Genomic DNA, 22125 nt, shown 5'->3' with positions numbered 1-22125 from the left:
TCACAATTGAATATGATTGAAGTCCATTCGTAGAAATGATTAATTGTGACAGTTGAAATAAAGGATTATTTGTGTAGGTGCATTAAGTGATGGTTAAAGAACAACTAAAATTGTCGTGGTGGTGATGGATGTTAGAGCAAAGTACAAATTAATAGAGGAAATTAACTTGTGTCAGAGGGGTTATCATGTTTTCTTTGTCATAGATGCTACATGTACAATGTTTATGTAGTGGTAACTGCACTTGTTGCATATGAGATTCAGACAATAAAGAGTCTTCAATATCTTTAACATACTCTGTGTTGTCCAAAGTGATAGTGAGAAAAAAACCCAACTCTGTTGGGACTCGAATCTACAGCTTCTGGAAGTTTTTTCTCACAATCACCCGGGACAACACTGAGTACAAAGTGTTTATTTGCATCGGTGGAAGGCAAAACCTAATATTGAATTTAAATCATCCCGGCGCTAATTACATCGTATGATTAGTTTTATTGCGGTACCCCCACATTCAAACCAGCCAACCAACCCCAGCAACCTCGGTGGTCGAGTGGTAATACATCTGCACTAGTAAGCAGGAGGTCGTGGGTTCGAGTCCCACCCAAGTTTTTTTTTTTTCATAATCACTCGGGACAACACTGAGTATACAGTGTTTATAAAAAAATACGTTAGTGAATTTAAGGGCAAAACCCAGTATTGAATTTACATCACCCTGTCGCATGTATGTACTTGTGCAAAAGTTTTCACATTTCTGCCCTAACGGTTATTTGTTGCATAACTTCATGTATCTCATATTTGCAGCAGCTGTTGTAGATGCTCATTAAGGATATATAAAGAATTAAGTAGTGCTGTGCATTTTCACACAAATCATATCATCCTGGTATTTCCAGCTAAAGGGAGAGTACATCATTTGTAATTTGTGCATTATGTTGGTTTGCAGCAACGAAAGTGCTCAAAATGTAAAGAAGGGTGCTTCACAATTAACCTGATGAAGTTTTGGCTCAGTGAATGCTGTATATTTCGAGAAAACAATATTCTAGGATCTCAATTTGAAAACAAAAGCTGTGGAGTCATGTTTTGAATTGCGCCTGAATTCAGCGTCTGGGAAACGTTCTCATTCAACCGATTGCAGCTGAGCGATGTGCCTGGTTAACCAAAGAATTATAGCAACTGCGCGCACGCCGTGTCAACGCTTGCGCGTGCCTCGCTGAATTAAAAAACCAACTACTAACAGAAATTTCTAAGAATGCGTTTTTAGACGCAACATTGGGAATGGCCTTCTTTCATTGTTTTCTTTAAAACAAAAGCTTGCCAGAAAGACTGGTTTCACAGCTACTTCCATTACTATATTTGAACCAAACTTGCTTTTTAACAGTAATTTCATCATTACTATTTGGATAGGTGCAAATGATAGACTGTAGCTTTAAAGTGAATGTTTTGGACTTCATTGCAACAAAACACATCCAACTACGCAAATCTATTTACATGTGGGACCTCTGTCCAAAATATCATTGGTCGTTCCTAAGCGACAGTAACACAACATGTGTTACCTAGGTGACATTACAAAGAGCTTGTAGACGTGAACATAGATTAAATATACCTCTTTACAAACACCTTTTTTATGAAGATCCACACATCCACAGCATAGGTGCTTGAGAAAGCATGATTAATGAAAACATTGTGATAGCCATGTTTGCGTTACCAACAAGTAAATGCCAGAACCTATTAAAGAACATGGGACATTCAAAATTAATGGATAGCCAAGTCAGAAATACGTGTGGTCCAAAATATAAATCAAGTTATTGAATGTCTAGAAAGCAAACAACCAAACTAACACGATTTTCAGCTGCATCAGCCAAATGATCGTACCGCAAACAATCCATGACCTTTTTTTGACCTCAATGATATTTCAATTAGGTCTATACTCAAGAAGATGGGTGTTGTGACAATAGAAGTACGTGGACTTTGAATTCTCTCAGTAATATTCCATATCACTGGACAACAGTGTGAATGTACATGCTACGGTACATCTACTGGGTTATCTTTTAATGTTTCTTGTCTGGAAATGAATCTGCTTTTTTTTTTAGGTTTAAAATTTTCTGAGGTAGGCCCTATTTTCTTTTTTAACGTTGAAAATAATTTAAAATTAGATTGGTTAATCATTGACATTAAAGATAGGGTAGATTATTTGTCATTTTTGTTTGTTTAAAGTTACAAAAGTGCTCAAAATCCAAAGACAGGTGATTAACAACTAACCTGATGAAGTTTGAGCTCTGTGAACGCTGTATATTTGTTGTATTAGAATATTGTTTTCTTGGAATATACAAATGTATGTACAGCATTCATTACAAATGATCCATCCTACCTTTAACTGGGTTACACTGTACATACTGTAGATGTAAACTCTCTGACATGTCTGAGGTAGCAAATACATAAAGAGCTGTGCTGAGAACATTGCCTCCCTGGTGTATTTGATGCAACTGTGCTAAAACCCTTACGCTTGGTGAAAAATTTCTTATCTAAAATTTTATACCGCACAAAATCTGACAATACTGAGACATACATGTACATATATGTAGCAGTATTCAATCACTGGCTTTTAGTTTTTTTTCAGCAATCACCATATCAAGTTGATAACACCTTTTTTTTAATGGCTCGAAAGAAAACCAGAATTAATGGGGATTTTCTCACTATTTTAACATTATCCATGTGAAGGGCTTTTACAGATCACTTCACATTTTTCATCTGATACTGTCACTATGATGTTTTAATAATGACTAAAATAAACTGGTCGCTTTGGAAAAAGAAACTATTGAGCAGCATATTGAATGACTTAACCCTAATCCCTTAGGCCCTTTTGGGTATATACAAATGTAGGAACCATTCTTGATCCTGTAAAATTCTCCAATTGCCACCGTATAGAAATTGGAGTCAGCCTTATAATCCTCTAAAAAAATTTGAATTTGTTCAATGGAGGGGTGACCATTGCCTCAATCCTTCACGATCCTCCCACAATCACTGTTAATGGGTTGGGGCAGTGCCAATGACATTTAGAAGCAGTGTGGATAATATCGAGCATAATGCAGGGCTCAATTATGCATGACTATAAACAATACAGGGTATAGCCTAGGAACTCGACACAATGCATCCCCCAAAATCAAACGACATTTTTTTGCCATTCGCCCAGCCTCAATCTTCCAAATCCTCCAAAACCGCAAGGAGGATTTTGGACGATTGAGGAGGGTTAGGGTTAAAGAAGAAACAGTGAAGTGTTGTAGAATTAGTCAAGGGGACATGATGTGTCGTACTTAGATACATTCATGCTTTCACTCATTCATGGATTCGTTTCTCATTCATGCATGCAGGTCACATGACGGCTTCACAGAGCAGCCTGACGGCATTCTCCTTGCCGACCCTGGCAGTAGCTATGCATCCCAACAGAACGTCTTCAACGATCTCGGCCAGGGTGTCTTGGACAATGCCTTCCAAGGTAAAAAAAAACCTCCGTAGTGAAGTCAGTCCCAACTTGACGTCATCTCTTCGTGACCCCTCAGATCTTGAGGTGCCAAAGATTGTTCAAAAGCACAACCAAAGTTTCTTACGGACTCGTGCACAAGTACTCCCTCAACGGTTAAAAAGAGAGAGTTGGGATGGACCATATACGTCACAATGAACTTGAACGCATGCCAAGTACTCACGTAAAGATGCTACCGTTTGTGCACATTCAGTTGAGAAGTTATTTGTGTGTACTTCACACTATACGCACTCAGTGTTGTATTCGAGTACATTTCCATGAGTATTAGTATGAGTATGAGTACTTTGCCATGAGTACGTATGAGTACGAGTACTTTGTCATGAGTACAAGTACGAGTAAAAGGCAATTTTTTCCATGCGTATGAGTACAAGTTAAAATGTACTCGAGTATGAGAACAAGTTCAAGTACGAGTACTTTTCACCAGTAGGAGCAAATTTCAATGGGTACACGTGTTTTCAAGGGCTTTTGGCTCTGAAAGTAGGCATTAAATAAATGTGAAAGCCTCCCACACGGTAGAAAATTGGTTCTTTTCCTGCATATGTAGCTCTTAAAAATTGTTTAAATTCTTGCCAGGCGAGTTGAAGCCATCACCCTCGGGCAGCAAACTCATATTTCCGGCCTCGCTCGCTGCGAGTGAGTCGCTGACAGATACATGTATTTCCGACCTCACCTCCTGCGTGTTTATCTGTCATCCGTTCCGAATACTGCAAAACTTGTGCCTGTATACACGGTCTTGGGCGTGAATTGGTTAAATCAAACGTAAGGGTTTGTATGGTGGACATGATCAATGAGTAAGGAGGTTTGTGGTAACACCATGTGAATGATATCTCTTTGTGAGTTGTGTGATTCTGAGAAGAACAGTTGGTTTAACTCGACGTTTCCAACAGTGTGCTCTGTTCGTCATCAGGAGACTGTTTGAAATCAGTTGGAACTGAATAGAATATACAGAGAGACGAAAAATAAAAGAACTATATGTAAAAAATAACAAATCAAAGAAGCAACGAAGAACAAAACATATTTTATCCCTTGCAACAATCTCACTTCCTTGTGTTTTTTTTTAAATTTTCTTTTAGGTTTCAACTGTTCCCTGTTTGCCTATGGTCAGACTGGTTCCGGCAAGTCCTACTCTATGGTGGGCTATGGCAATAACAAGTAAGTAATCACTTACATGTAGAGTTGTTGTCAAGACAGTCACAAGTCTATCACAAGTCAAATCACAAGTCAAATCACAAGTCAGTCATATAACAATTAACAGCATTGTGACTTGGAGTGTGATCCCTAACTACATGGCATATGAACGGGTTAAGGGCTTCTGACAAACGTCTCTTGAACAAAGACATTTTCAAAAATGGGGAACCACCAACATCGGGCCGGATAGATCAGTTGGTAGAGGACCGGAACAGCAATCCGGTGGTCGCAGGTTCAAACCCCACTACAGTCAATTTCTTTGTTAAACTTAAAAAAAAAAAAAACCAAACAATTCAAATTATAATGCATCTAGTCAGTTTCCCATTGTGGTTTATTTGAAAAAAAATTGTGAAACAATTTAAGATTTATTGATTGTTGCAGTGGCACGAATATTTTCCTTAATTACTTTTGTTTTTGTTCTCAGGGGCATTGTGCCAATCACATGTGACGTCCTTTTCAAGACGATAGAAGCCAGTGACGGCAAAACGGTAAGGCCAAGTTGCAACTCCCGTGGCTTTGAGTTTTACCCCGAAAATGCTATTTTGTACAGCAATACAAAAGTTAGTGACTTTTGAATTTTTTGTTTAATGTTTTTGGTGATTTACACGTTATTGTGTCAGAACATGACGAGCCAGTTTTCTGTGAGCACAATTTTGGGTTCACAATTTGAACGGAAACCTCCAAAAAGTGATGAGTGTGTGCCTAAAGTGACATCACAGCAAAAACGCCCTCTGTTGTCTGGAAAAGCATAAAGGATTAAAAATATTTTCAAAAGTGCACTAAACAAATTTTTAACCAAATTAGGGATGTCTTGGTTTTTGTTTTGTTTAACATGATTGAATAATTGCAATGCTAAAAATAAGCCTATGTTTCAGGCTAGCATTCATGTCATGAACCATTTTATAGGGTTCAAATTTGTTAGATATGTGTACATAGTGTGAAGCTTGTGCAAATAAAAGATCATGGACACCGTTGCACATTTCTCATGGTCATATAATTTTGTTACTAATTTTTTTTTTAGTTTCAAGCAGGACAGGTCTTTTAAGATTTCTGCTCGTTGAAGCTGTTTTTCCAAACTGACATTTTTTTAGGATTGGAAGTAAGCGAGTAGATACTTGGAGGCTTGAAGGATGATTTGTTGAAATATCGACAGAAATATAAATTGAGGCATCCAACATATGGCCTACAGTGTGTGAACTTAACGTTTGTAGAAGAAAGTACAAGATGTTTCTTCTTTGTATCCATAGAAATATGAGGTCACGTTCTCCATGCTGGAGATCTACAATGAGCAGGTCCGTGACCTCTTGCAAAAGGTCAACCCCAAGGGAGGCTTGCAGGTCCGACAGAACCCCAAGGAGGGCTTGTTCTATGTCCAGGCACTCAAGAAGGTGGCTGTAGGGAGCTACAGGGAGATTGAGAACAAGATTGAGGAGGGTAAGCCCAATTTTTTTGAGGATTCATAGGTGGTACATACAGGGTGAGTCAGAATGATCGGGACCTCAGTGCACCATTTTTTTGGTGGCAAATAGAGTATATTGAGAAAAAACTGAGTGTCTTATATGAATGGTTATTACCTTTAAGTGGCTAAGGTGAGGAGTTTAATTATGCCATTTCAATTGAAATCTGCACACGGAATTGGGTTTGCCTTTTTTTATTTTGTGTCAATCTTCATGCGAGTCAGTCACCATGACTAGGTTTTTATTTGTTATTACACTGCTTCACATCAGTACCGGGGACGCGATTTCAATAAATTTGTTGAACCATGGAAACCCGGTCAGAGTGTTTTTTAGCATGTGTTCCTTGCTAGTGCTTTTCTTCAAATTGGTGCAATGGATATACATGAAACTTTCACCAAATACGTCCAAAATACCAGCCTATAACGTATCTCATTGCACTTGTTTTGATAATTGCTACATATTAGGGCAGAGATGGTTATTGTGGTTGATTTTAGCTGCTTTGCACCGAAATGGCTGCATTTAGCTGTATACTCCCCAGGGAGCCGAGATGGTATTTAGAATGTTTCACTGCCGGGCCCAATGAGCAGGATAATGATGATGTAGCGCCTTGAACCCCAATACTAGTTGATACGTGCGCTTTATAAACACACATTATACTATGGAAGATTAAACTCACTAAACACCTGATTGATATTCCTCTTGGTTGATATGCCTACAGGTACATCAAACCGAACGGTTGCAGCCACACAGATGAACGCGACTAGTAGCCGCGCACATACAGTGGTGACCATTCAGTTTGACCAGATCAGCAAGAATGACGTGGGGCAGGAAACCAAGAAGACTAGTGTCATCAACCTGGTGGATCTAGCAGGTGGGTTGAGAAAAAGACATGAACCTGTATATTAGGCCAAAAAAATAACCAATTATTGTGTTGTATCACTCAACCGACCCAAAAATCTGGAAATCTCTGGTCAGTTTTTGCTTTTCCTTTTCACTGAAAAAGTTAAGCAAACTTTAACCTTGCCATTACTGTTTCTTTGTAATGCCATCATTTTGCATTTCTTTACAAAGTATACATAGTTCGCATTTACCATATTTTGTGTGTGTACAAATTTAACTTAGTCCTGGTGAATGTGGTGTGATGTACTGCATACATTGTATACCTGTGTACATACACTGTACATCGTATTGCATGCGTGTACACGTATATGTACACAGTATAGTTGGGGGTTCAGTATATACAGTAGCCTAAATGTTTATTCGTCAATTAGAAAATCAATGTAGGCCTTTATGTGTAAGCCTACTTACAAAACACTCTTATTCCACAATTTTTATACTATTTGTTTAATATGGATTACATGTATCAATAAATCTGAAAGTCGAACAAAATCACCTCCATTTTTTTTTTGGTTGCATTTTTCTTCACTATAGACTGTGCCCAGTTCCGTCTCATTTTGCCAGAATGCCTCACACTTATACTGTTCCTGTCATTACAGGCAGTCACTGCATTACCATGTTCATTGATGCCATTATATGCAAGCATCATAATGATGAAAAAAAGCTTTAGGTTTATACACCATCATGTTATTGATAAGTTATCAATACTTGTTTCGCCCGTCGTCTTGCAGGAAGTGAGCGTGCAGACAGTACAGGTGCTACTGGAGACAGACTCAAGGAAGGAGCAAACATCAACAAGTCCCTGTCATCTCTTGGCAATGTCATCTCAGTAAGTTCTCTCCTCTCCTCCTGTTCCATTTGAAACCAAACTCCAAGCTTTAACCCTAACCTTCCCAAACCCTCCAACATCCTCTTTGCAAAATTTTGCAGGATTGAGGTTATATGGCAAAAATGTGTGGCTGATTTTGGAGGATGCACTGAGTCAAAGTCTTAGGCCGGACCTTGTGTTGTTTATGCTCAGCGGCGCATAAATTTAGGCCTAGATTATACTTAAAATTCTCCACACTGCTTAAGGGTATCACTTGCTCTGCCTCAACATATTGACAGTGACAGCCAGAGGATTTTGCAGGATTGAGGCAGTGGTCACCCCTCTAAGGACCACATTCAAGAAATAGCGGATAGTATTTTGCGGGGTTGAGGTAGTATGCTATTTTGACATGGAGGCAGTTGGAGGATTTTGCAGGATTGAGGTTGCATCCTAGCAAAAAATGCATCTAGGGAGATTGGGTTAAAGGCATATAGAATCATTTGCTTCTCTTGCATTTCGTTCCTTTCCAATAACAATTAACACCACTCAAAGTCCAAAGGATCATGTTCAAAATCTAGCCAGTGGATACTACTCTTCTCGAGAAATCAGTAAAAAAAACCGTGCACAGCCTTTTGATCACGAAACACGATTTCATCTTTATTTCCAAAAATCTGTCAATCGACTGATCGTTGGAAATCACCTGATTTCTTGTAAAAAGAGTGCCAAAGTGTGACGTCAGCTGTTATTGTTCTGGTTCACTCTGGTTCGCGCGCTGATGTCTTCACACACTTAAGCTGTGCGAGTGGAACAGAATACGTGCGCACTTCGGTACTCTATGACAGCAAAGCAGATGGAATAATTTCACAGGGTGTTTAGTACCAGTACAATGTCTAATCCAATTATAAAGCTCTTTGATAACAATTTAGTACATGTAGATCACTTTTGGGATAAATGCTATTTGCCTTTACGTCTGGGCGATTGAACAATTTAGTGCCCAATCGTTGCGTCCGTTTTGGTGTTAATCTAAGATATGGAGTCGTCTCTGTCTCAATGTTGTGCAAAATTTGTACTAAATCAGCTGTTTTGTGACAGGCTAATAATGTAGGCATCTGTAAAAACACTGCAGCTTATGGTATGGTTTTGACTGTTTTTGCAGGCCTTGGCTGATCTATCAATGGGAAAGAAAAAAGTACTTGTTCCTTACCGTGACTCAGTGCTGACCAAACTACTGCAGAATGCCCTCGGTGGCAACAGGTAAAGATGTCCCTCCTACAGTTCCTCTCATCACAGAATTTGTCTTTTATTGTTTTGCTTGAAATTACTCTGTTGTAGAAACCTGTGTCTAGTTTCGAGTACAAGGGCAAGTCCAGGAATTTGCGCACGCCCATGTCCCACACTTAACAAAAGTTTAACCCTTTAAGATTTTCATGGATTTCAGTGTTTTTTTAATTCTACCGTTGGGAATCTGCAAGGAGAATACCTACAACAACTTTTATGTTTTTTTTGCGATGATTATGTAAAACAAAAAAAAATGATGTTATGTAAGGGAACAAAAGGGGACCTTTTCTTGGACTTACCAACAAATAAATTCAAAATCGTGGATGTCACACTGTGTTTGTCACATTAATAATAATAATCAATTTTATACATTTATCTTGCGCAAATCCCATAAGAATATGATCAAATGCGCATCACAATTATTATCCCTGTTCATCAGGAATGAGACCCTGCAGCAGCTCATGATCCGCCCAATATGGTCTCTAAGGTACCTTCACAGGTACCCATTTATACTCCTGGGTGGAGAGAGGCGATTACAGTTAAGTGCCTTGCCCAAGCACACAAGCTCCATGTTCCCTGTCAGGGTTCGAACCCATGTACCACAGCACACAAGTCAAACACCGTAAAAATTGAACAACAGCATCTCACATGGTTTCCTTTGCCTTCTGTAAACCAGGTAGCAATTATGTAGGTCAATCAGATGACAATAGGGGGTTCATTACGTACTATTGAACTACTCAAATAGTCCTCAAAAACGTATCCATTCACAATTACAATTTCTCCGTGAAGCATAAAAAACACGGCAAAACATCATTATGTCTCTTGGCTATTTTATGAGTAAACAATCCTCTTTTGCCTCTCAATTCTCTTCTGATCCAAATTATGACAAATTCTGATGACAAATTTGAAACATACACCCACGTCTTCTTTTGCTTGTTCCAAAACAACCAGCAAAACTATCATGATTGCTGCCCTGTCCCCGGCCGACATTAACCACGACGAGACCCTGGGCACACTGCGCTACGCAGACCGTGCCAAGAAGATCAAGAACAAAGCCGTGGTGAACGAGAACCCCGTGGAGAAACTCATCCGCGAGCTGCGCGAGGAGAACGAGAGATTGAAGAGTGCCATGACAGGTGGAGGGATCGTGGCGCCGGAAGGGGGCGTGAACATGTCGCCTGAAGGTGAGTGGTCCAAAGCAATCAACCCTTACCTTCCTGTCAATCAAACAGTGGTGTATCCCTAAAAACTCTGAAATCGTTCACCACGAAGGGACGTTTTATGATATGCCGCTTTACAAGCTAATCCCCATAGTGCTAGGATGTCACCAAGGAGCATCGACATGAAATGTGTGAATTTAGCATTTCACGAACTGCTGATCCCCGTATCTGGCACCTGGTGAAATACGATAAACATGATAAAAATCTGTTTCACGAAGTGACGTGTATCTTGGGAAATGAATTTTCTTAAAAACTAAGCAACTCAGATGCTCACGGATTGCATACAATAGAGTTTAATCTATAATTTACTAGCAAAAACGAAATGGCTTGAATTCTTTCACAGGGAGTAAAAGGAATGAGCCTACAAAAATACGACCAACTTTAAACCTGTTTTTCTCCAAACACAAAAAAATGGGATACGTCGGTTCGTGGTGCAACCGGCGAATTCAAACCTTTCTTTTATAGTCTGAAGCACTTCTTTAATACTGATATTTTTTTATTATAATTTTCAGAGAAAGAGAAGATGAGACAACAAATGATGGAGGAGATCAAGGCCCAGCTGATGGCCAACCAGGAGGCCATGGAGGACTTTGACTGGGACAAAAAGGTCAGCTGAGGTCTTTATACCTCAGGGCACAATTACCATTCGTACATATGAATAATTAATTAGCCATAATTCCAAAACCCTTTGACCTATAGTCATGAAATTTCGTGGGTATGTTCATGATGAGTTGCTCTATGCATGTACCGAATTTCCAAATTTTTCGTCACCCGATGGCCGAGTTCTTAGGGGGGGGGAATCCCCCCCTCAGACTTAGAGATGGTCAAAATAACCCGGCCCTTTTAGGGTAAACTCTCTGATAACATGGATCAATGTCAGTAATTCTTTTTTCAGATGAGTGGAAGAACATGCGCTGTTAATACATACTTCATTGGTGAATCAAATTTGATTGATTTTTAAGAAACAAAAAATTATTAACCCAGGTCACTTTCCGTTTGACTCACCCTGTATCGTTTGATTTGTGATTCATTCCATTAGCATCAGCAACAAATGGAGGATGAGCCAACCCTGGATCACAAGGCCATCAATCAGTCCCGCAGGAGCAAAGAGCCCCACTTTGCAAACTTGAACGAAGACAACATGCTGAGCAATGTGGTCTTTCACTTCTTGGGGTCCGATGAGACGACAATCGGACGGAAGGATGCGGACCCACAGCCCACCATCATGCTGAGTGGACTCAGGTAAAGGGACATCCAGGGGTTGTTGATTCTAGTAGTGCCTTGCAGCAGAGCTGCCAACTGGTACGGATATTCCGTATTTCGTGCGAAAATTCAAGAAAAATACAGAAATACAGATTTTAGTTGCATTGCCCGTTTATTTTTTGAGTTTCATCCCCAAAAAATTATTCCTCTTCTAAATTGCTATTTTTCTATCAATAGAAAAGGTGAATGTGACATCAACTGAAAAAACAGGTCCATGCTTAGTTATTGAATTACTTTACAATGTGAATTATTGGCTGCAGGACAATAATTCCGTTCTCTTGGGGTAGGCTGGTTCTCGTCCCACAATCAGTGTCAATAATGTATGAACCAGGAGCCAGTCTGCTCACAAAGCAGATCTGTTTGTGTCCAAAACAAAAACCTTATTTTTTAGAGGGTTGCAGACGTCCATAAAAAAAAGGAAAAATGAAGGTTTTTGATTGGAATAAAAAAATTAAACAATTATATTAAAGTAGAAATTGAACATGTTTTAATAGGACAAAAAATGGAATTGAGCACCAGAAACGCAACTAAGCTAGGTCTCTGAAATTCAATACGTGTATGATAGAAGACTTTATCAGCAATGTAATTTGTGCAGTATTTGCAATAAAAAATGCAGAATGTTGTCATGGTGGGACGCAAACCCATGACACCTGTTTTAAAAGTGCAGATGTCTTGACCACTTAACTACTCAGCTTGCTTGTAAAAATTCTACATGGCAGTGGGTATTGCTGAAAAGTACTTGTCATTAGGTTGTATTGAGTGTGTTTTGTAATGTTGTCTTGGACTGCATTGAGTATGCAGTGCACAGGAAAGGGGAAAAGTGAGGGAAAGCCGCATAACTAGGGTTTTGTTTGCCCGTTTCAAAATATAATTATTGTCTCGCTCATACATTCACAGACCATTCGTGGTAAAAGGGAGACAGGATTTTTCCCCGGCTATCCGCCCTCTGCAAAATCGAGAGCAAGTCGGTGTGGGGGGCAGGGGAGGTGGTGGATAACATCTTCCAAGAAGGGAGGCTTTTCAAAGCAAAAGATCATGGACACTACCAGACATTAAGTTGCGCTCTTCATTCCTGCTGATGGGCACGTGGTTTTTCCCGCTCAGAATCCCGAAATCTCTAACCCATTGCAATCTGCCACATTCCCCCCCCCCTTAACCCGGTAGTACTGGTGAAGGACCAAACTGAATATTGAAATTGACATCTCTGTTAATAAGTTTTATCATTCTTTTACCGTTCTGTGTACTTCACAGCATTTCAAAGCAGCATGCCATCATCACCAATTCCGACGGCGAGATCACCCTGCGACCCTACAGCTCCAGCTGCAAGATCAAAGTCAACGGCGTTCCCCTGGCCGGGGCGCGGAGCCTGGAACACCTGGACCGCGTCATGTTTGGCTCCAACCATCTCTTTGTCTTCCACAACCCCCTGAACCCCAAGGCCGCCGAGGGCACGCCGCCGGTGGTGGAGTGGGAGTTTGCTCAGAAGGAGCTGGCCGAGGCCAGGGGGCTGATGGCCGGCGGGAACTTGACACAAGGTGGGAATGTGAAAAGGGTAACAAATAATATGAAGTGTGGTATTTGATGACTTGATATTCATGACATTTACCTCAAGTAAACACCTGAAAAACAGAAAGTCCACACTCATTGGAGGGGTCATAATTTAAATCTGATCATCTTATGATAACGTCATTTATATAGACCTTTGGGGAATGTTGTTAGCTACATTTTGATACCCTGTTTGCTACTGAAGACTGTAAATTGTGCAAAATTGATGTCGTTTTATGAAAAATGATGCAGTTTGAAGACTGTAAATTGTCCAACATTGATGTCGGTTTATGAAAAATGATGCAGTTTGAAAAATTTCAAATTTAAACAAAATGTAGCTAAATGTAGCTAAAAATGTCCCCAAAGGTCTGCATAAATGATGTCATCATAAGACGATCGTATTAAATATTATGACCCCTTCAATGAGTGTGGACTTTCTTTTTTTGCGGTGTGTATGATTGAAACCGATTGGTTGATTGGTGCCTGATTTATGTTGTATGTAGTGCCTGTGTACTTATTTTGGAGTTAGAACATATACATGTGTCTTGTTGGATAATGATCAAACATTGTCACCATACTTTCCATTTTCCACTCGCGTACTCTGTAAATATGCAACATTCCAAACTGCATCATTTTTCATAAAACGTTGTTAATCCTGGATGATTTACAGTCTTTGGTAGCAAACGGGGTATCAAAATGTAGCTAACAACATTCCCCAAATGTCTATATAAATGATGTTATCATAAGACAATCAGATTCAAAATTATGACCCCTCCAATGAATGTGGACTTTCTGCGGTGTTTACTTTCATTTTGGCTGTATAGTGAAACAAGACAAATAGTCCACTGCTGACATGTGACACCTCTGATTTCGTTCCGATTACAGATCAGCAGAGGACACAGGATCAGATCGTTGAGCTACTCCCCATGGTCAATGAAGTCAATGCAGTCAGTGAGGAGCTGGACAAACATAAAGGCTTTGAGATTGTGCTACTCAGTGAGGAGGCACAGGAAGGCACCAATCGAGAGACTAAGTAAAGACCTCTCTTGGCTGGTTGCCTTTTGCAATGTAGTAATTTTTCTACTTTGCGTTATGAATTTATACAAGGGAGACCAATATCTGTTGATTAAAGAGTGGCTTATTTGTATTGTACTATTGGCACCAAACAAAAATATTCAAAAGCCGTAGAAAAACGGGAGTAATTTTGAAATATTCTTATACTGTAACTTAAATTGACAGTTCATGCCATTGATAAAGCAGGAAAATTGAAACTTAGTATTCCCCCAAAAAACCTTTTTCTAAGTTGTTCGCCTTTGAGCCCAAGTTTTCACATTATAGTTTCGACACCTCTTTTGTGATAACTGTTTTCATTCAACAATAACACTTTTGTCAGTAATGTACAATATCTGCAAACTACTTGTCAACTATATATATATGGATTGATCTGAGTGTTCTCAGCAGTAATATTCGCGTCATTTATCTTTGCAGGGTGATGGTGAAAATGAAAGATCTCTTGAACCAAAACAGTTGGCTGTGGGAGAGAGGAAAGTTCATCAATCGCAGATATGTCATACAGGTACAGCTACTGCTGTGAATACGGTGATGGGTCATCTGTCTATGTCATGTTGCCTGTCTGTCTGTATTAACAATGATTAGATCCTTTTTCATTGGAAAAAAGTAGTATTTCGCACACATTTTTTCTTCTATTGTTGGTGGTTAGTTGTATTTTAGCTTTCCCAAGCACTGCATATGTTACTGCTTTATAAACGAGCGTATTTTGTTTTGTTTTTTGTGTGAATTGGCATCCATATGCTTGATCTGTCTTACCTGTTATGATTATGGAATAACTTGGTTATGGTCAGCAGTAACCAGAGTTGTAACGAGTCACTGATTTTTGTGACTCGAGTTGAGTCGAGTCATTTTTAAGAAGTGACTCATGTCGAGTCGAGTCATGTTAAAGAAGTGACTTGAGTTGAGTCGAGTCATAAGGTCAAGAAGGTCGGGTCGAGTCAACTCAAGTCAAATAATTATCTCCAGTCAATTTGAGTCACAAGTATTGGAACACTAGGCCTATATACCAATATTTATAAAAGGAGGACATAAATTTAGCCGGCGTTTGAATCCAAGAGCTTTATAACAAATCGCCCAAATCCAATGATGAAACAACAAATTGGAAAACGTGTTTAAAGTCCGATTCCTCGATAGTGCGTTCTAGAACCATGAGGTGGGAGTCTGTGACACTTTGCTTGTATGTTTGTACGCAACCAGCGGCTGCTGTGCCATACTGTATTTCCAAAGTGATGTGAACGGACACTTTGCACCGTTAGTCATTGCAAATACTTTTCGCAAAGTTTTGCTTGTATTTTTGGGACTCGAGTCCTATTGGCCTTCGTTCGAGTCGAGTCTTCTGAGGAGGGGCTCGAGTCGAGTTGAGTCATTTGCTCACAGTGACTCGATTCAAGTCGAGTCATTTACTCTTAGGGCCTCGAGTCGAGTTGAGTCACCAAAAATTGTGATTCGAATCAGACTCGAGTCGAGTCATTGACTCGAGTCATTACAACTCTGGCAGTAACACATGCCCCTGGGATGTTGATTCAGCTGCTTCCATGGTACGTGTGTAATTGCCAACTGCAGATTGAATTCAGATGCAGCCTACATTGTGACTGGACTTGTGATGAACTTCATTACGACACCGTAAATAGCTTGCGCTATATGACACACATCTCTGGCAGACATTTAATCCTTTATCATGTCACCTATGTAGGAGCTGTATCAGAGATACATTGATGGAGATGAACACGTCTTAAAGATGCCCAAGGAGGAGGACCCATTCTGGGAGCCGCCCGAGGATGTTCTGATTGGCACGGCGAACGTCTTCCTTCAGAGTCTTAGCTATTACCTGGACTTCGATGACAAGGTTGCTGTCACTGACTTCAAGGTGATAAAATGTGATACAATTTGTTTTGAGAGGACAACATTATGTCCAAAATAACTTGAATTATGTCCAAAATAACTTGAACCCTAGACTTCAAATCAAGTCGTTAATTATTGACGTTTTGTTCCCCCATGGTACACCGACCTGCGATATGAAAGATACTGCATACTATTCCATGGTACGTGTAACATGGGAAATGGTTTGACTAGAGACATATTTGTACATTCACATTACTGTAGAGGTGTAATTTACAGAATATAAACTGCGATGTGAAAAGAAAACGAGTATCTTTTTCTCGTGAATGCAGCACATAATTTCATGATTCTTACCATATTTCATTATTCTGACCATAATTTCATGATTCAACCATAATTTCATGGTTGCAATCATAATTTCATGACTGCAACCATCATTTTGTGATTCCAACCATATTTTCAGATTCCAAACATAATGTCATAATTCCAACTATACTTTCATTATCCTATCCATAACTTCATGATTCCATCCATGTTTCCATTCATAACTCCAACCAACTTTTCATGATTCCAACCTTAATTTTGTGAATTGCAACCACAATTTCTTGATCTCAAGCATAATTTCATGATTTCAACCATAATTTCATTATCCCATTGTCATTTCATGATTCCATCCATAATTTCATGATTCCCATCCATGATTTCATGATTCCCATCCATGATTTCATGATTTCCATCCATGATTTCATGATTCCCATCCATGATTTCATGATTCCCATCCATGATTTCATGATTCCCATCCATGATTTCATGATTCCCATCCATGATTTCATGATTCCCATCCATGATTTCATGATTCCCATCCATGATTTCACGATTCCCATCCATGATTTCATGATTCCCATCCATGATTTCATGATTCCCATCCATGATTTCATGATTCCCATCCATGATTTCATGATTCCCATCCATGATTTCATGATTCCAACTATAATTTGATGGTCCCAACCTTAATTTCGTGATGACACCCTTGTTTTTTTGGTTGTAATTGCGCAGGGTAAAGAAGAAGGTTCATTGGTTGTTTGCATCGCACCATGCAACCAGAACGGCCAGCCTATAGGAGAGGATGACTTTGTTGATGATCCTAATGAGCTGCTAGGAAAACCCTACCATTTCAAGGTCAGCTTTGAATAACAAGTTTTCAATTCTTGTACATTTAAACCCCGTTCCCACTTGACCCACCAGTTGGGGGATCTGATCCACCTTTTGCCAAATTGTCATGATCAGATCCCCCAATTGGTGGATCAGATCCGGTGTGTAGTGGGAACGCTAACCGTTAAAAGGTGGATCAGGATCAGATCCACCTTTCTTGATCCACCTCTGGACTAGGATACAGATCCCCCAATTGGTGGATCAGATCCTGCAATTGGCGGATCACGATCAGATGGGAAAGCAAAAGGTGGATCTGATGTGGCAATTTGACCTGTCAACATCCGCCCAATGCATGAGAGGCGCGAAAATGTTGCGGTCGTATGAACGTAGAAACACGTTTTTAGGCGTGTAGCTCATGTGAAACTTTCCAACTTGCACAACATGCACAATAAACAACCACTAAACTACGGGCTAGCAAAGTATGTCAACGCACATGCATGATGCCTTTTACAATTTTCGTTGTGTATTCGTCCATTTCTAAACCTTTTTCATTCGTGAGCCTACACTCACCAAAACATGTCACTTTGGTACAGAATCATAGAAAGCTTACGAGTATGCGATGAGAATAGTGCTGATAACGGGGTACGTACGGAGATAACAAATCTGTAGTATTGATTATAGAAAATTGGAAAACGATGTCGTAGTACATCATGTGACCATTTTTAACCAATGAGAAGCTTCAGAACCAGGGAATCCCTTATCGATGCATTGGTTTCTGCCGAGCGATTGTGACGTCACAACGATCACACCAAAATGCCGGATCTTGATCCACCTTTTCCCAATTAAAGTGGGAATATGGTGATAGATTAACTTTATCTTCTGTTTATTCATATGATTATCTGTCTTTTTTTTTAATAAGAACCTTTTTTTTACTTCAAATAAACCACAAGGGGAAACTTCCTAGGTGCAGTAAAGTTAGAAGAAAAAATTGACTGGAGCGGGGTTTGAACCTGCAACCTCCGGATTGCCGTTCCGGTGCTCTACCAATTGAGCTATCCAGCCCTATGTTGGTGGTTCCCCATTTTGTCTCTGTGTTTGTCAGGGGCACATTTATTCAGGAGAACAGGAACTGCATTTAAAAAACAAATCTAATGAACTGCTGACAAATAAATCAGTGTACATTTTGCCCTTTAAACAATGCCATTAAGTCATCCTGCAAGCTGTAAAAGCTGGGTTGTTTTTTTATAAAGGTAATGTCAAATAGTTTTCTGTTTTACTGGCATGTAGTAAATGGAAAAGATTTTTTTGAGAACTCCTCAAGGTAATCTTTATGCCATAAAAAATGAAAACCCCTGAACTGTGTTGTTACCACTGATCTCTATATAAAGACTGGATAGCTAATAAAGAGCCGCACAATGTACGAATTTGACGCCATATTGGTGAGACCGGCTGGTGATCTACAAAGGACAAGTTGCCGTCTTTATAGACAGCATGATTTCTTTTGTAACGTCGCGGCTCACTTGACTTATATTTTGGCCACCACCACTGACCAACTGACCAAGGTTTACTACAATTTTTCTAACATAGTGGTTACTTTTATAATGCCGCAAATCACCTTTTCGGCTTTTTTGAAATAATAATCACTACGGAAATGTGTTCCTTTTAGAACATCATAATATGTGTACGTGACCAAAATGCGCGTCAACTGTTGATACAACGCGCGCGTATTTACGCGTACAACGTTCATATATACGCGGCCATCTTCGTGAGACCGGGGGCGACATGGTCAATATGCAAAGTCTACTGTGTGAATGTTGTATGCATATCCGCTATCCAGTCTTTATATAGAGATCAGTGGTTGTTACATACAAAACTCTCCAAAGTTCACATCTAAGTTCTACCTTTCATGGTACATCTTTCTGTTACCTTTACTAGTTCCTTCTTGTAAATTAGTTTCCACATCACTGCCATACTATAAAGTGCTGAGGGTGTGTAAACTATGTGGGCGTGTTCATCTATTCAAACCATGGATGAAACATTCCAGAGAACAAAAGAGAACAAAATCGTCCACGATTCCCAGCAGACGTCCGCCATCGGGGTTGTGTACAAAACATATGGGAGTCTTCCTAAAAAGTTCGAGTACAAACAAAAGAGGGACAATAGGACGTCCACGATCGACAGTGTGAACGCGCTTGTGTGTGTGTGCGTGTTCACAAGTTGCTCACAAGCTGATCACATGCTTCATGCACGATCACCCCAGAAGCCGACATTGGCCTGTGACTCACGCGACTCGCCCACAAAGTAGGCGACAGGCGGCAAAGCTGCCTCATATTCATACATTCTAGAAAGAAAACAGTCGGTCACAATTCCTTTAAACTAAAATTGCGTATCATTCCCCACTCGCAGGTCAACATTCGCAACGGTGAGATCCACAAGTCGCGCTTCTCCCACGGCCTGAAGGTCAAATACAAGTGTTACAACGAGAACGAGTACACCTGGACTGATGAGAAGAAAGAGACGCTGTCTCCTGAGTGGAATCACAGCCGCATCGTCTCCATCCCTAGCACCACTGAGGATGTCCTGAGCTACTTTGAGAACAGCAGTGTCAAGTTCAGCGTGTACGGCCGGCAGATCGACACCGCACCAGACTCCAAGCTGACTAAGCTGACTACTAAGGTGGGTTGTAGTTCCCCATTTATGAACAGTCACTATATTCCTTTTCAAAAAGTGAGCCACAATAGAGATCCCTGGAATTCAAGATTGAGGGTGGGTAGGCCCACCACCTAGCCCATACACAGACTGCATCTACCGGAACATACACTGTACTACATTGAAGTTTAGGAAATAAACATCTCAAAACTGCAGGGAAAAATATTGCAGCGAAATATCTCAAAACTTACCAGTGTGAAATCGCTGAAATTTGCCATATTGGTCCTATGCCCTTTGACTAACATGTAACACCCTGCAATCTTTATCTTACCACAATTTGATTCATGGCCATTATTGGTCGGCATGCCCTTATGCCCTTATTGGTCGGCATGCCCTTTAACTAACATGTAACACCCTGCACTCTTTATCTTGCCACAATTTGATTCGTGGCCATTATTGGTCGGCAGGTCCCTATCTGTTTTCAAACCATGTATTTACAACTGCTCCTTCACACTATTGTCCCCTTATGTAAGTAAGTAAACTCTGTCAGGCGCCAACAAGGGCGGATCCAGGGGGGGGCCAAAGGGGGCCATGGCCCCCCCCCCCCCAAAACGAAACCAATTTTTTTTTTTTTATGTGACATCGCAATAAAGGCAGGCAATGAGTACACCACCATCTTTTCCTAAAAAAACATTGGTTAAAGTGGTCAGAAATTGCCTCAGATCGCACCACAGAGCATCTAGAATCCAAATTTTTTTCGGGGCCCTTAAGCGGGCCCCGAACCCCACGCCGTAATTTTTTTGACCCACTTTTTGGGGGGACAAAAAAATTTTTTTTGGCCCCCCCCCCAAAATTGTGTTCTGGATCCGCCCTTGGGCGCCAATGTGGCCCATCAGGCCGGCGTTTATCTCTGGTTTCAGAAGCGTGAAACGACTGAGAATTATGTCTATTCCCCCTGGGCGGGATGGTAGTCCATCGCAGGTTACTCTCAAGCTAATGCTGGTAGCCATTTACACTCCTGGGTGGAGAGAGGCAAGTGGGGATGAAGTGGCTTGCCCAAGGACACAACATATGGCCAGCAGCTGGATTCGAACCCGTGACCCTCTGATCATGAGTCACGAACTCTAACCACTAGGCCACACACTCCACTTATCCCCTCATAATTAATATTGATTGATAATACTTGAGTACAATGTTTATTATCAGGAGCTACGACAGATGGAAAACATGCAAGACTCAGGCCGCAAGGCCCGCATCGGTTCCAGTGCAGTAGACGCTGATGGGCAAGATGAGGTGGGACAGATCAAAGGGGAGCTTCTACTGCTTAAGAGAAAGTTTGAGAGGCTGGAGAAGAAAGAACGCAGATTGCAGGTCAGATGGCACACCATAATTGTTATATTTATCGAGTTACTGAGTTTGTACAAACTGTACTTTCCACAGGCCATATTTTTTAATGAATGAGGACACTTTTAAATGCAATTTTGCTGGTACAAATAGTAGAACTGTCACATTTCTTGAAGCTACATTGGTAACTTCAATTCAATCTAAAACATAAAAGTTGTAAAAATGTTATTTTCCATTAAAGCCACATGTAACAAATATTGGCGTGAGCACAAGACTAAGGAACAAATTTACAGAGACATTCCACCTTACGTGGTATCTCTGCTATTGTTGCTCAATGACAAGTACGCTTTGCTGGCCACCGCTACCGTGCTCATATCTGATGTATTATGTTGGAGACTTCCATGCCCTAATAGAGGACAAAGACCTTTCAACTACATTGATGTGATTGGCATAGACACCGGCATGAAATTGAAGACCTTCCGTACATAAAGGAGTAAAGACACCTGGCGTGGTGTTGTGAATGAGATCTCAGTTGCGACCGCCAGATGATGATGACGACAAATATTAACCCTAGCAGAACTCAACCCATCAAACCCAACAGCATGTTTTGTTGGAATCTGTCAGGATGGGTTCAGTACCCCTAAACTGACAGTCTTTGACATTGGGTTGGCACACCTCCAGAATCAAAGTCAGAAATATGTGTGTGTAGTTTCCCATATGGTGTTGGAATTTGCCAGGATGGGTATGGTTCCTAGTAAATCATGCTAGGGAGTTAGGGTTGTTGCAAATATATTTTTACCCCCAAAATATGGTTGTTACAATGACCTCATACACTCGTAAAACATGGCCTAATAAAAAAACAAATCATCACCCACTGTACATGAT

The 22125-nt window shown here is 40.3% G+C and overlaps 1 protein-coding gene across 10 annotated transcripts in view; it reads left to right on the top strand.

Annotated features, from left to right (window-relative positions):
• LOC119745563 (kinesin-like protein KIF28P) overlaps positions 1–22125 on the top strand; it is a 56225-nt gene that overhangs the window by 17715 nt on the left and 16385 nt on the right. For all 10 annotated transcript variants that reach the window (XM_038222073.1, XM_038222055.1, XM_038222090.1 and 7 more), the window contains exons 6-22: positions 3360–3484; positions 4603–4681; positions 5142–5205; positions 5965–6151; positions 6893–7045; positions 7803–7900; positions 9036–9133; positions 10109–10341; positions 10890–10984; positions 11417–11619; positions 12892–13175; positions 14071–14218; positions 14674–14761; positions 15950–16123; positions 17152–17274; positions 19654–19923; positions 21103–21267. In XM_038222073.1, coding sequence (XP_038078001.1) covers positions 3360–3484; positions 4603–4681; positions 5142–5205; positions 5965–6151; positions 6893–7045; positions 7803–7900; positions 9036–9133; positions 10109–10341; positions 10890–10984; positions 11417–11619; positions 12892–13175; positions 14071–14218; positions 14674–14761; positions 15950–16123; positions 17152–17274; positions 19654–19923; positions 21103–21267 — 2587 coding nt within the window. The remainder of the gene's footprint in view (positions 1–3359; positions 3485–4602; positions 4682–5141; positions 5206–5964; positions 6152–6892; positions 7046–7802; positions 7901–9035; positions 9134–10108; positions 10342–10889; positions 10985–11416; positions 11620–12891; positions 13176–14070; positions 14219–14673; positions 14762–15949; positions 16124–17151; positions 17275–19653; positions 19924–21102; positions 21268–22125) is intronic.

This window comes from Patiria miniata, unplaced genomic scaffold, assembly GCF_015706575.1.
Source record: "Patiria miniata isolate m_02_andy unplaced genomic scaffold, ASM1570657v1 HiC_scaffold_12, whole genome shotgun sequence".
NCBI classification, from domain to species: Eukaryota; Metazoa; Echinodermata; class Asteroidea; order Valvatida; family Asterinidae; genus Patiria; species Patiria miniata.
The sequence above is the reverse complement of the archived record's forward strand: the minus strand, read 5'-3'. Positions and strand labels throughout refer to the sequence as shown.